The sequence below is a fragment of the Desmodus rotundus genome, chromosome 6 (assembly GCF_022682495.2).
Source record: "Desmodus rotundus isolate HL8 chromosome 6, HLdesRot8A.1, whole genome shotgun sequence".
NCBI lineage: Eukaryota > Metazoa > Chordata > Mammalia > Chiroptera > Phyllostomidae > Desmodus > Desmodus rotundus.
Window position 1 is genome coordinate 71050423 of NC_071392.1, and position 12674 is coordinate 71063096.

Below are 12674 nucleotides of genomic sequence, written 5' to 3' on the forward strand. Positions count from 1 at the left end.
CTGACACTCCTGAGCATTGGACTTGCCTTCACCACTGGTACCACCGCCTGTCAGATCCTTTGACTCCCAAGATTTCAATTCAAAGTCCAGGATGGGATGCATGTAATGGCCTGCCCACGGTCACCTATCAGCACCCTGGCTGCACGGAAGGCTGGAGAACAGCTGGACCTTTGGCTTATTTAAGGAAATAATAAAAAGTTATTCCAAGATTAAATGAGATAAATATTTACAAGGTACTTAAGCCACAGTGCCTAGGATTTGATGAGTTTTCCAGAATGATAGTTGTCATTATTTTACATTTTTATTTAATCATGACCTTTTTTGAGGGCAAGGACCACATTTTACCCATTTTATATTCTGTATACAGGGTGTGAATCTTTATAAGTGTTTGTTGAATTGTGTTGCTTGCCCCTGAATTGAAACTAGGTTACTACACTTGCTTCTATAGCTCAGTTTATGTATAGGCCTCTTTAAGGTCTTTAAATAAAATATGCTTTAAAAATATAAATATGTAACAATAATATCCATCCAATATTTGAGTATTTTTCTTCAAAATTACTACTAATAGACAATTAAATCTCTCCACAGGTCTTCTAGATTGCAAAAAGCAGAAGATAAAATTTTTTTCTTATCATGAAACTATTATCTGAAGGACAATTAAAATTTTGTGTCCAACCAATACACCTCATGTCATGGCTGCTTATATTTTTCTTTCTGAAGTCTATTTCTTCTCTAAAACCTGCCCGACTTCCAATTTATCAAAGGAAACCTTTTATAGCTGCTTGGAATGCTCCAATCGATAAGTGTTTGATAAAATATAATATAAGACTGAATTTGAAAATGTTTCAGATGATTGGAAGCCCACTTGCCAGAGCCAGGGGGCAAAATGTCACTATATTTTATATCAACAGATTAGGATACTTTCCGTGGTATACATCACAGGGGGTTCCCATTAATGGGGGTCTCCCCCAGAACACAAGTTTGCAAGAACATCTAAAAAAAACTGACCAAGATATTAGTTATTATATACCTGCTAAAGATTTCAGTGGACTTGCTGTTATAGACTGGGAACATTGGCGACCTCAGTGGGCCAGGAACTGGAACAAAAAAGATGTCTACAGACAGAAGTCAAGAAAACTTATTTCTGATATGCTGAAGAATGTATCAGCTACTGACATTGAATGTTTAGCCAAAGCAACCTTTGAAAAAAGTGCAAAAGCTTTCATGAAGGAAACCATCGAACTGGGAATTAAGAGCAGACCCAAAGGTCTTTGGGGTTATTATTTATATCCTGATTGCCACAATTACAATGTTTATGCCCCCAACTACACTGGGTCATGCCCAGAAAAGGAAGTTTTGAGGAACAATGAGCTCTTTTGGCTCTGGAACAGCAGCACTGCTTTATATCCTTCTATTGGCGTCAGGAAATCTCTTGGAGATGGAGAAAACATTTTGCGCTTCTCACAATTTCAGGTGCGTGAATCCATGAGGATCTCCACCATGACATCCCGCGATCATGCTCTGCCTGTGTTTGTCTACACGAGGCTAGGCTACAGAGGTGAACCTTTACTTTTTCTTTCCAAGGTAAGATACCCATTGCCAAAGAAAGGGAGATTTCCTGCCTATCGCTAAAAGAAACATTTCTTTGTTAATTATGTTCTTGAAAGAATTCCCAATTAGTGGTCTGTTAGATTAAATTTTCATTTAAGCAAAATGAATTTTGATTGTCTTATTTATTATTATTCTTTTAAGGAATGAAATAAGGAGGGAGGAGGTTAAAGTGCAACATCAGCCACTAGTACTACTTCCTGCCCCCCAACTTTGTGCTCCCTTACAAGTGGCCCTTTGGAAAGGTTATTGAAGCAGTTGGTGGTAAGCAGGTTGGAAGATCACAGAGGATGTTTGAAATCACAGAGGAGTAGTTTGCTCATACATGTGGAAGTGAAATGGGTGGCATTTGTCCTTCTGACCTCACCATCTAAAATGTCAAAAGAACAATCTTTTCCTTTTAATGTATAATACAGGCTGATAAAAGATATAAAGGAGGCACAATGTGAATATACTTATCACTACTGAACTATATATCTGGAAATGGCTAAGATACTAAATTTTATGTAAGTGTTTTTTTAACCACAATTATTTTTTTAATATGAAGGTATAAGGAAACTGCAAATCTGCTAAAAGTAGGTGAATTTATAGATTTAGCCATCTGGTTTATTCTTGACTTTATGACCACAACTAATGGAAAGTCGGTAAGAGTGGTATGAGTTTCTAAATTCAATAAATTCATCACTAGTAGATGGCTTTGTAACCATCTTACAATAAAAGTTTTATTCTGTTTATTTTACTTAAGTCATACATGTAGCCAAAGACCTCACACAAACCATGAGGTTAACTTTTAAAACAGATAAACTTTCAGCCCAATTTCCCCTCACTTTTTCTTCCTTTGCTATTCTAGATGCCTAAATGGAAAAATCTAGAGATAAAAATTTAAAAGTAATTGATACGCTAACCTTTGGACTTGAGTAATTATATGTAACCTTCCTATAATGAGAAGACCTGAGACTTGCTTATGTCTTCCCATTTGTGATACAGTGGTGTTTTAAGACATTACTGGGTCCTATGGGTTTATCACATTTCTCCTTTGTCTCCCATTACAAGTTTCAATTCTCTAGCATGTATTAAGTGCATAAGTGTATAAAGATGTTCCATGTGTTAGGTATCCAAAGACAGAGGCTCAGGAAACACCCATGTGCGGGTTCTACCATAACTGGTAGGTATCTGTCAAGCACATAGAAAAGTAGAGCTTAAGAGAACCAAGATGGCGGCATAGGTAGACACACTGCGCCTCCTTGCACAACCATAACTGACAGATAATTGAACAGCAAGGAAGTCCGACACCAAGGAAATAAAAAAGAAACATTCATCCAGACCGGTAGGAGGGGCAGAGACAGGCAGCCAGGGCAGACAGGACTTGCATTGCCATGGCCTGGCACATTGTGGAATGAATAGGGCAGGCAGTGTGACCACTAGCAGACCCTGTGGCCCCACATTCGCGCATAGATAAACTGGGAGGAACAGCGAGGGGGAGCAAAGAAGACCACACAACCCAGGGCTCCAGCGCAGGGAAATAAAGCCTCAAACCTCTGAGTGAAAACACCCATGGGGGTTGAGGCAGCAGCAGGAGAAACTCCCAACCTCACAGGAGAGTTCGTTGGAGAGACCCACAGGGGCCTAGGGCGTGTACAAGCCCACCCACTCAGGAACAAGCACAGAGGGGCCCAGTTTGATTGTGGGTAGTGGAGTGAAAGACTGAAACCCGGTGGAGAGGGGAGCGGGCACCATTGCTCCCTCTCGGCCCCTCCCCCACGTACAGCATCACAGCGCAGTGACCAGACTAGTGTTACCCCGCCCTGGTGAACACCTAAGGCCCCTTTAAGTAACAGCCTCGCCAAGACAAAAAAAAAAAAAAAAAAAAGGCCCAAATGACAGAACACTTCAAAGCTCCAGAAAAAATACAACTAAGCGAGGAAGAGATAGCCAACCTATCGGATGCACAGTTCAAAACACTAGTTATCAAGACGCTCACCGAATTGGTCGAATCTCTTCGAAAACCAGATGAAAAAATGAAGCCTGTGCTAAGAGAAACAAAGGAAAATGTACAGGGAACCAATACTGATGCGAAGGAAACTAGGACTCAAATCAACGGTGTGGACCAGAAGGAAGAAAGAAACATCCAACCAGAAAAGAATGAAGAAACAAGAATTCGGAAAAATGAGGAGAGGCTTAGGAACCTCCAGGACATCTTGAAACGTTCCAACATCTGAACTATAGGGGTGCCCGAAGGAGAAGAGGAAGAGCAAAAAATTGAAAACTTATTTGAACAAACTATGAAGGAGAACGTCCCTCATCTGGCAAAGGAAATAGACTTCCAGGAAGTCCAGGAAGCTCAGAGAGTCCCAAAGAAGCTGGACCCAAGGAGGAACACACCAAGGCACATCATAATTACATTACCTAAGATTAAGCAGAAGGAGAGAATCTTAGAAGCAGCAAGAGAAAAGGACACAGTTACCTACAAAGGACTTCCCATAAGACTGTCAGCTGATTTCTCCAAAGAGACCTTACAGGCAAGAAGGGACTGGCAAGAAGTATTCAAAGTCATGAAAGGCAAGGATCTACATCCAAGATTGCTCTATCCAGCAAAGCTATCATTTAGAATGGAAGGGAAGATAAAGTGCTTCTCAGATAAGGTCAAGTTAAAGGAGTTCATCATCACCAAGCCCTTATTATATGAAATGTTAAAGGGACTTACCCAAGAAAAAGAAGATAAAAAAGATGAACAGTAAAAATGACAGCAAACTCACAGTTATTAATGACCACACCTAAAACAAAAACAAGAGCAAACTAGGCAAACAACTAGAACAGGAACAGAACCATAGAGATGGAGATGACATGGAGGGTTTCCAATAGGGGAGTGGGAGGGGGAGAGGGGGGGAAGGTACAGAGAACAAGTAGCATAGATGATAGGTGAAAATAGACAGGGGGAGGGTAAGAATAGTGTAGGAAAGGTAGAAGCCAAAGAACTTATAAGTATGTCCCATGGACATGAACTATAGGGGGGGAATGTGGGAGGGAGGGGGTGGGCAGGATGGAGTGGAGTGAGGGGGGGGAATGTGACAACTGTAATAGCATAATCAATAAATATATTAAAAAATAATAAAAAATAAAATTTTAATTGAAGTGTAAAACAAAATAGAGCTTCTCAAAGGGAGAAATGCCACAAATGTTTGAAGATTTAGTAAATGCTATGCCTTTGACACTCTTAAAGAGATGAGGAAGAAAAAACCTCTATTGTGAACTGATACTTATATTACCCAGAAAAATAAGCAGAAAAATTAGCAACAAATGATTGAGGATGATAGGAAATCAGTACTATCTGGAAGGTTTTAAAAAATTATCTAAGTCTTTACAAAATAGTGTTAACTTTGGTATTGAAAGTTAAATACCACCTTCTTTTATGAAACTTACTTTCCTTTTCTATGTTTGACTTAAATAAGTTTCTTTTTTTAGAGATAATAAATTTACTTTTGAAAGAGACAATAAACTTTAAGGGACAAAGTGTTCATTTCAACTAGATTACTTTACTGGTACATTCTGCACTTTCTTCCAACCTAGGGTAAGCTAAGTCATGAGGAGCTACAGCCTCAGAGACGCATCTGTTCTCTTGAAGGAAAGAAGAAAGAAACAATGGGTCTTATTTAGAAAGAGTTTTCTTTGGCAGCCCCAAAATGTCATTCTGTATCATCTGAAAACCTTCTGGACAGCAAGATATTTTCAAATGTTTTAAGCCATCCGTTAAACTACTATTTTACTTTATCCTCTATGAATACCTGCCCACAAATTTTTAGAAACCTCATATTTATTTATATAAACCCATAAGTGACTAGTAATGGCTTCCATAGCTAAACTTTCCAAAGATGTCCGCATTTTATAAAATGTGTGCATGTGTGTGTACGCATGCAGTTAGGATTAGAAAAATAATTTACCAATAAGTAGCAAATCTCTTAACTTCTCCAGATCTCAGTGCCTCATTTCCTTAATCAACAAAATGGGACAGTATTACCTGCCCTACCTACACAGCAGAAGTATTATGAAAGTCAAATGAAAAAATATATATGAAAATGTGAAACACTACTACATGTGGAAAAGCTATTGCTTTTTATCAGGCATTAAAGCCTTAAATTTGGGAGGGGAATATCTAAATGGAGTCTCTGTCAGTATTCCAGCAGGCATAGCTTGCGGGAATGATATGGGACAATAACACTTCATGTCACACTAGTTACACATAAATACAACCTAGATATAACTTGATGTCTGCTTTAAAAATGTAAGAAATTCTCTTGACTGTAGATTTGAAGATGTTTTTGTGTGCAATGAATCAACTCTCCCTCTGGTAACACACAAAGGAAGCTTATTAGTGATGCTCCAGCTCCCCACAGTGGGTACCTTACTTACATGCTCTGTGGTTTACCAGGGACTGAAACCCAAGTGTGGAGAATGAGACCTTGATTTGAGCCAGGATTGTGGGTAGGGCAAGGCCATTCTATACCATGCTAGCAATGGGAAGGTTTGTTGCTATTAGATACTTTGCTTTCTCTTTTTTAAATTTATTGATATGAGAGAGAAAGAGAGTGAGAGAGAGAGAGAGGAAGGGGGAGAGAGAAGATAGGAGAGAGAGATGAAGGGAGAGAGGGGGGATAGGAGAGAGAGAAGGGATATAGAAAAATAAGAGGAAGGGAGAGAGAGAGAGAGAGAGAGAGAAACAAAGAATCATTTATTTGTTGTTCCACTTATTTATGTATTCATTGGTTGCTTCTTACATGCTCCCTAACTGGGATCAAACCCACAGTCCTTGGCATATTTGGATGATGCTCTAACCAAGCGAACTTCCCAACCAGGGCTTTGCTTTTTCTTTATTTCTCCTTTCATGTGATGTCACCATGTGGCTTTCAGGTAGTCCCAATCTACTTTCAGAGGCACCTTACCTGTGACTTCCCCGAGTAGTGCTCTTACTTTTTTGGTCCCCAAACATAGCTGCTCTGTGATTCATTCAGCACTCTGTTCTTTGCTGGGTGACTGTGAGCTAATTTGGTACAGAAATTTGCATTAACGTCTGCTCCTTACTCCTTACCTCCAGGCAACATGTGCATGAAGGCTTGACATTTTGAATCAGCCCCAATAAACTTTCTTTGATAATGACACTAAAGGACACATTGAAAAGAAACTAACATGCCCCCTGATATCAACCTCACAAGACACGGCTTTCATGACAAACATCTGTAGCTTTCTTACTGAATATGAATCAATAAACTATAAATACAAAATGTAAATGCTGTGTCTCCTTCCTCCCTGTAATGACAATGCCATAACCCAAAGGAATTTACGAGAGGTTTCTGGTTTCTAGTCCAGCATGTAGGAAGTTTGAAAGTTGCCACTTGATCTTAAAAATTATAAAGCTAAACAAACTGAAAACTCAACTCTTCTTAGAGTCTTAGAGAAGTGAGGACACAGGGCAGATTGCTGTCCTCAAAATTGGAGAGACAGACAGGAGGAGAAACTTCTGGAGGCACCACTGCTGGATGGAGAAGGGAGACCTGAACTCTAATTGATAGTTGCTGGATGCTCAGTGTGGACAGGCCTGAGAGATTAAAAACTCTAGGGACTCAGTCATGGGTAGCGGTGTGGTTGTCTAGTAGGCAGAGGAAAAATGGAACCACTTTTAAAAAATATATATTTTTAAAGATGTTACTTATTTTTAGAGAGGGAGAGAAACATCAATGTGTGGCTGCCTCTTGAGCACACCCCCTCCTAGGGGCCTGGCTGGCAACCCAGGTATGTGCTCTGACTGGGAATCAAACCAGCAACCTTTGGGTTTATAGGCCAGCACTCAATCCACTGAGCCACACAAGCCAGGGTGACAAATGGAGCCATTTTGAAGAGTTCAGTGCTTTCTGTTCTTAACCAAGTGTACTCTCAAGAAAAACTAACCAGAGCCAGACCTACTGGGGTCTTATCAGAGCCTAACTGACCTGGGGGAAGGGAAATACTCAACTCCAGCTGGCTCTAGTATTCCACTTAGAAGAAGGGAAATACGAAACTCTAGCCCCATCTAGCTAGCCTGTCCCACCTAAGAGAGGGTAAAAAACAACTGAGGAGCATTTACGAAGTTCACAGTCTAGAGACAAAGTCTCACTAAAGACAGACCTAATAAAACCTTTCCATTTCCCCCCCACTTTACTAGCACATAACTAAAGGCCTATTTGTAGGAGCTCCTTTAACCTGGTATGAGCTATCTGACCATCAAGAAAAATTGAATCATGTCTAGCTAACAAGAAAAACATGACAAGGCAAAAAGCACAGTCTGAAGAGACAGAGCAGAAACAGACAGGTATGGCAGCGATGTTGCAATGATCGGACTATGAATTTAAAGTAACTATGATGAATATGGTAAAGATTCTATCAGATAAAGTAGGCTACGTGCAAGAACGGATGGATAAGGTAAGCAGGAAGAAGGAAATTCTAAGAAAGAAACAGAAAGAAATGTTAGAGATCAAAAAGGCTGTAACAGAAATAAAGAATGTCTTTGATGAACGTACTAGATTGCACATGATTAAGAATTTTTGAACTTCAGGATAGCTCAATAGAAACCTCCAAAACTAAAAAGGAAAAAGAAAATAAATCTAAAACAAGACAAAACAAAACAACAGTAACAAAAATAAACAGAATAGAATGTCCGAGAGAGCTGAGATACCTGAAAAGGTGTAACATACACTTAATACGAATTCGTAAAAGGCCATTAGGGGATTTTGGCCCTCTGATAACACCGTGACATCATGTGAATATGGCATCACTGCATTCGGGGAAGTTTCAAAGTGAGTGGAGGGAGGAGCTCTGCTCCCTTATGTCTTTGCCAGAAATGGCCATGGACCCAGCCCATCTTCATTCTGGGCAGTCACACTGTATCATTTGAGCCTCACAAAATCTCTGCTTCCTGTCATGTTAGCTCTGACCTATTCAGCAAACACTCTGGTCATTGAAAATGGAAGTGGATGTGAGCCTGAAAAGGAAATTAGTTTAACCCAAAATCTCTTCCCTTTTTGAAAATTTCCAGAAAACCTTAAAAACTGAGTTCACAAAACCATTAATTTGAGTGGACTATAAAATTGTCAGATAAGGAAATATCTCTCAAGTATTGATATTTATATAAAATGCCCCAGGCAAAAACACAGTCTAAAATTTTGCTTTTATTTGCCACCAAATCACCCAATTATGTTTTCTAGCATATAATTGATGGAAATTCATCCCTGGAGTAAAAGGTGAATGCTTAACATCCCAAACAGTGGGGGAATGTGTTATAACTTAACAAATTTATTTAGGAAACCTACTGTAGGAAGTTAATTTAGGAAATGAACTGCATATATTCGACTCTTAGTTTCCTCTGAAACGGCCTCAATCCATGTTAATCCTTAAACACTAAAACAATCATCTTTTAGGATTACAAAACCAAATTCCCCCTGCTGAAATTCCATTCTCACCTATGTTACCTGTATTGACAAAAACTTGGGCAGCCTTACCACATCTTGATGAGTCATAAAGTTCATTGAGTCAGGTACTTTGAAATCAAACACAAATAATTTCAGGGACCAACTATAAGGGCTAGACCAAATCAGAGCCTTCAGGTCTTTAACACTGTGTTCCTTTGCCTGGACTTGGGATCCAAATGACACAAAACCCTCCGAGTCACTGCAGAGTCCAAGTTCTCAGGGGGTTGTTGCAAACCAAAAAAGTAAGGGAGCTAAGAGGGGCATGAGCCATTCCTCACATTTGGAGAAGGAAAACGTTTGATTTCTGTTTCTGGATCATGTATATATAAACAACTTTTGGTGGCTATTTACAGGCTAACTGTCTTCAAAAGAATATGTTATTTGGCTAAATGTTAAGTTTTTCTTTAAACATATTTAATAGGTTTTCCCATATAGAGTGTAATTTCTGAGCCTTATAGAGTATATTATAGAGTGTAATTTCTGAGTCTTGGGTCACTCAACATTTTCATTATTCTAAGAAAGTAGAAAATAATTTTATTCTAATTGATTTAACTCAACCTCTAATCTTAATTCCTGGCATGTTGTTTTATATTCAAATGAATAATAAACTCCACTCTCTTCTATCTAGCAAGATCTAATCAGCACCATTGGAGAAAGTGCTGCCTTGGGAGCTGCAGGCATTGTTATTTGGGGAGACATGAATTTAACTTCATCTAAGGTAAGATAGCACCTTGAAGCTTTAGTTAATATTGTTTAAAGAATTTGCTCTGTTTTCCTATAGAGTTCACTAATCAGAGGTCTCATGGCTTCCACAGTAAACTAGCTTTAGAAAAAAGTCCATATCAATGCCTGATACATAGAAGGAACTCAATACATACAGTCTTTTATTAAGAGAATGATAAAAACATGGACATTTGTGGAACATTTATTATGTGCTAGGATTGTGCTAAGTGCTTTTTTGTTTTGGATTTGCTCACTTACTTTTCATAATGACCTGTAGGGAGCACCATCCGTATTCCCAGCTGAGGGAAGAAGAGGAGAAATCTAACTGCAGTAACGGCTAGTTACGCTAGTTAGCGGTGGAGCTGGCATTATCCACAGTTTCACTCTGGAGCCCTTGCATCCAACCACTACATAAAATGTGTCATATCCTATTTTGAGAGGTAGACAGATGGTAACTTGCATCTTCACATTGAATTTATTTGTCCTCTATGAAGAAACTAGCTGAAAATTAATAGCATTTAAAATAAGATTTATATGTCTCTTCAAATTTCTCCCAGCTCAGATACTATTACTCTAAGAAGTCTTCCTAGTTTTTACTAATGCATATTAATCACAATCTCTTTTGTATTTCCAGATGCTGTTTGCTTATGTCACTATAGTGTGACATATTTTGCCTTGACTTGTATCCTCAACACTTTTTGTTAAATTGAATTTCTTTTGGCAAGCTCACGATGATCTGATATTCTTAGAATTTCACAGTCTCAACTTGTTTCTACCAAGATGTCATTTGTGAAACAATTTGTGACAATATAAGGTTAAAATTCTCCTCTGTCCACAAATGAGAATTGGGTAGAAACTGAGAGAATTCCTTTCTTTCCAGGTGTGACATTTCCCCTCCGGCCCACGTGGCTCACGAGAAGAGCTTGGTCAGGCAGCTGAGTGCAAAACCAGGTGGCTCTATTGAGAACACATATAGGAACCACACACATAAAAGACCCAGTCAGCCTTCCAGGCTTTTCTCTGTTTCAATTGTGTACAGACAACTAGAACCCAGGGCAACTGATATTTGAACATAATTAATAGGAAAATCCAGAAGGCTACACATTGACAGTCAACAATAAGTTGGTAGAATATGGTGATTCAGGTTCTAACACAACCACGAAAGCTACCACAGACCTGAAAGGGGGCAGAGAAACAGCAGTCTGGCATGGTTTCTAATCTAGATCTGTTCTTCTTTCTTTCACACATGTTAACTTGGGAACTAGGAGGAAGAAAAAGGATGTAATTTGAGAGAAGTCAAGGCTACATAATGCTGACTCTGGGACCTATTTACAATTTCAGTTCTTTGGCTCCACCATAGCATATTCTCTGTCTCCCATCTCTTGGACTTCTCGTCCTTTCTGGTTTAGGTCCCCTGGGCTATAATCCCTGAGCCTGAGTTCACCATCTGGAACCAGGCAGTCAGGTCTCAATCAAGTCCAAAGAGTTGCTGTATTGTGGGCCTAGAACGCTCTAACCCTATCAGTAGCAGAAAAAAACGCTAAAAGCCCTTTGTTTCTACATGTCTAGGGCAACTGCACAAAGGTGAAGCAGTTTGTGAGTACCGATTTAGGGAGCTACATAATCAACGTGACCAGAGCCGCTGAGATGTGCAGCCTTCACCTCTGCAGGAACAATGGGAGATGCACGAGGAAGATGTGGAATGCTCCGGATTACCTTCACCTGAACCCTGCAAGTTACCACATAGAGGTCTCGGGGGACGGAGAATTTAATGTGAAAGGAGGAGCGTCTGATACAGACCTGGCAGTGATGGCAGAGAAATTTTCCTGTCATTGTTATCAGGGATACGAAGGGGCTGACTGCGGAGAAATGAGGACAGCTGATGGCTGCTCGGGGGTTTCCTCTTTCTCTGGCTTTCTCACAACACTGTGCCTGATGGTTTTAGCAGGTTATCAGGGCATTCGGTTGTGAGGTAATTGAGTTCAAAGGGACTTGTGTAGTCTCTAGAGCAGTCAATTAAGAAAGAGATAAACATGACATTTTTTCTTTTGTGGAATCCACTGAGAGGTATTATAAGTAGACATTATGTATGTCACTCAGCATAAATAGAAACATAACACTTTCTTCAGCTTCAATTTAGCTAAGATCCCAGGTCCACAACTAAAATCAATGCACTCCTTTTCCTTCCTGGAATTTTTAAGGTGTTTTAAAACTAGAACTAATATATTTTATTCTTTATATAAATATAGTATATACATAAAAGTATCCATATAAATATCAAATTGTTGATTTCAAACACTAGTGTTTGAGCTAGCCATTAGTTAAGGCCAGATTACTAAGTAATCATCCGATACAACAGACAGGGTCATCTTCGGATATGACCCGGCTATCAGGCCCACAGAAGAGCATCAAATGAAGAGTTCCTGTTTCCACCCTAAATTAGGTTCAAACTGGGCTTCTGCTGCCTGCTGGGGCTCATTGAGCAAAGAACATTTCCTGATGTGGCTTCTCACAAGGGTGCAGGGACTGAGGCAAAGGGGAGCTGTTCCCAATTCATTGCAAAAGCATCTCCTCCAATATGGAGCCCCTCTCAGCCACCAAGTCCTTCCGTCACAGACCCCAGCAATTTAAATCCTGTGAAAGGCTTCAGGATAATATTCGTGCTTGCCCACGCTGACATTGCTCTAGATGCAGAAGCTGGAGCCATGATAATAAAAATGCAGTTGGTGTCTTTTGCAAGCAAAAAACATTGTTTAAAGAATACTTAATAAGTACAAGCACATTTAAGGGACCTAGAAGCACTATTGGGAAAGGGGTCTACCAAGCAATATTCCATATTTTTGGCCT

The 12674-nt window shown here is 39.6% G+C and overlaps 1 protein-coding gene across 1 annotated transcript in view; it reads left to right on the forward strand.

The window, feature by feature from the left end:
- The window catches only part of HYAL4 (hyaluronidase 4), a 30610-nt gene extending 18484 nt beyond the window's left edge, over nucleotides 1-12126 (forward strand). Inside the window, exons 2-4 of the mRNA XM_024555155.2 lie at nucleotides 589-1584; nucleotides 9733-9822; nucleotides 11397-12126. Coding sequence (XP_024410923.2) covers nucleotides 634-1584; nucleotides 9733-9822; nucleotides 11397-11798 — 1443 coding nt within the window. The 5' untranslated portion in view covers nucleotides 589-633 and the 3' untranslated portion in view covers nucleotides 11799-12126. The remainder of the gene's footprint in view (nucleotides 1-588; nucleotides 1585-9732; nucleotides 9823-11396) is intronic.
- Nucleotides 12127-12674: the final 548 nt, after the last annotated feature.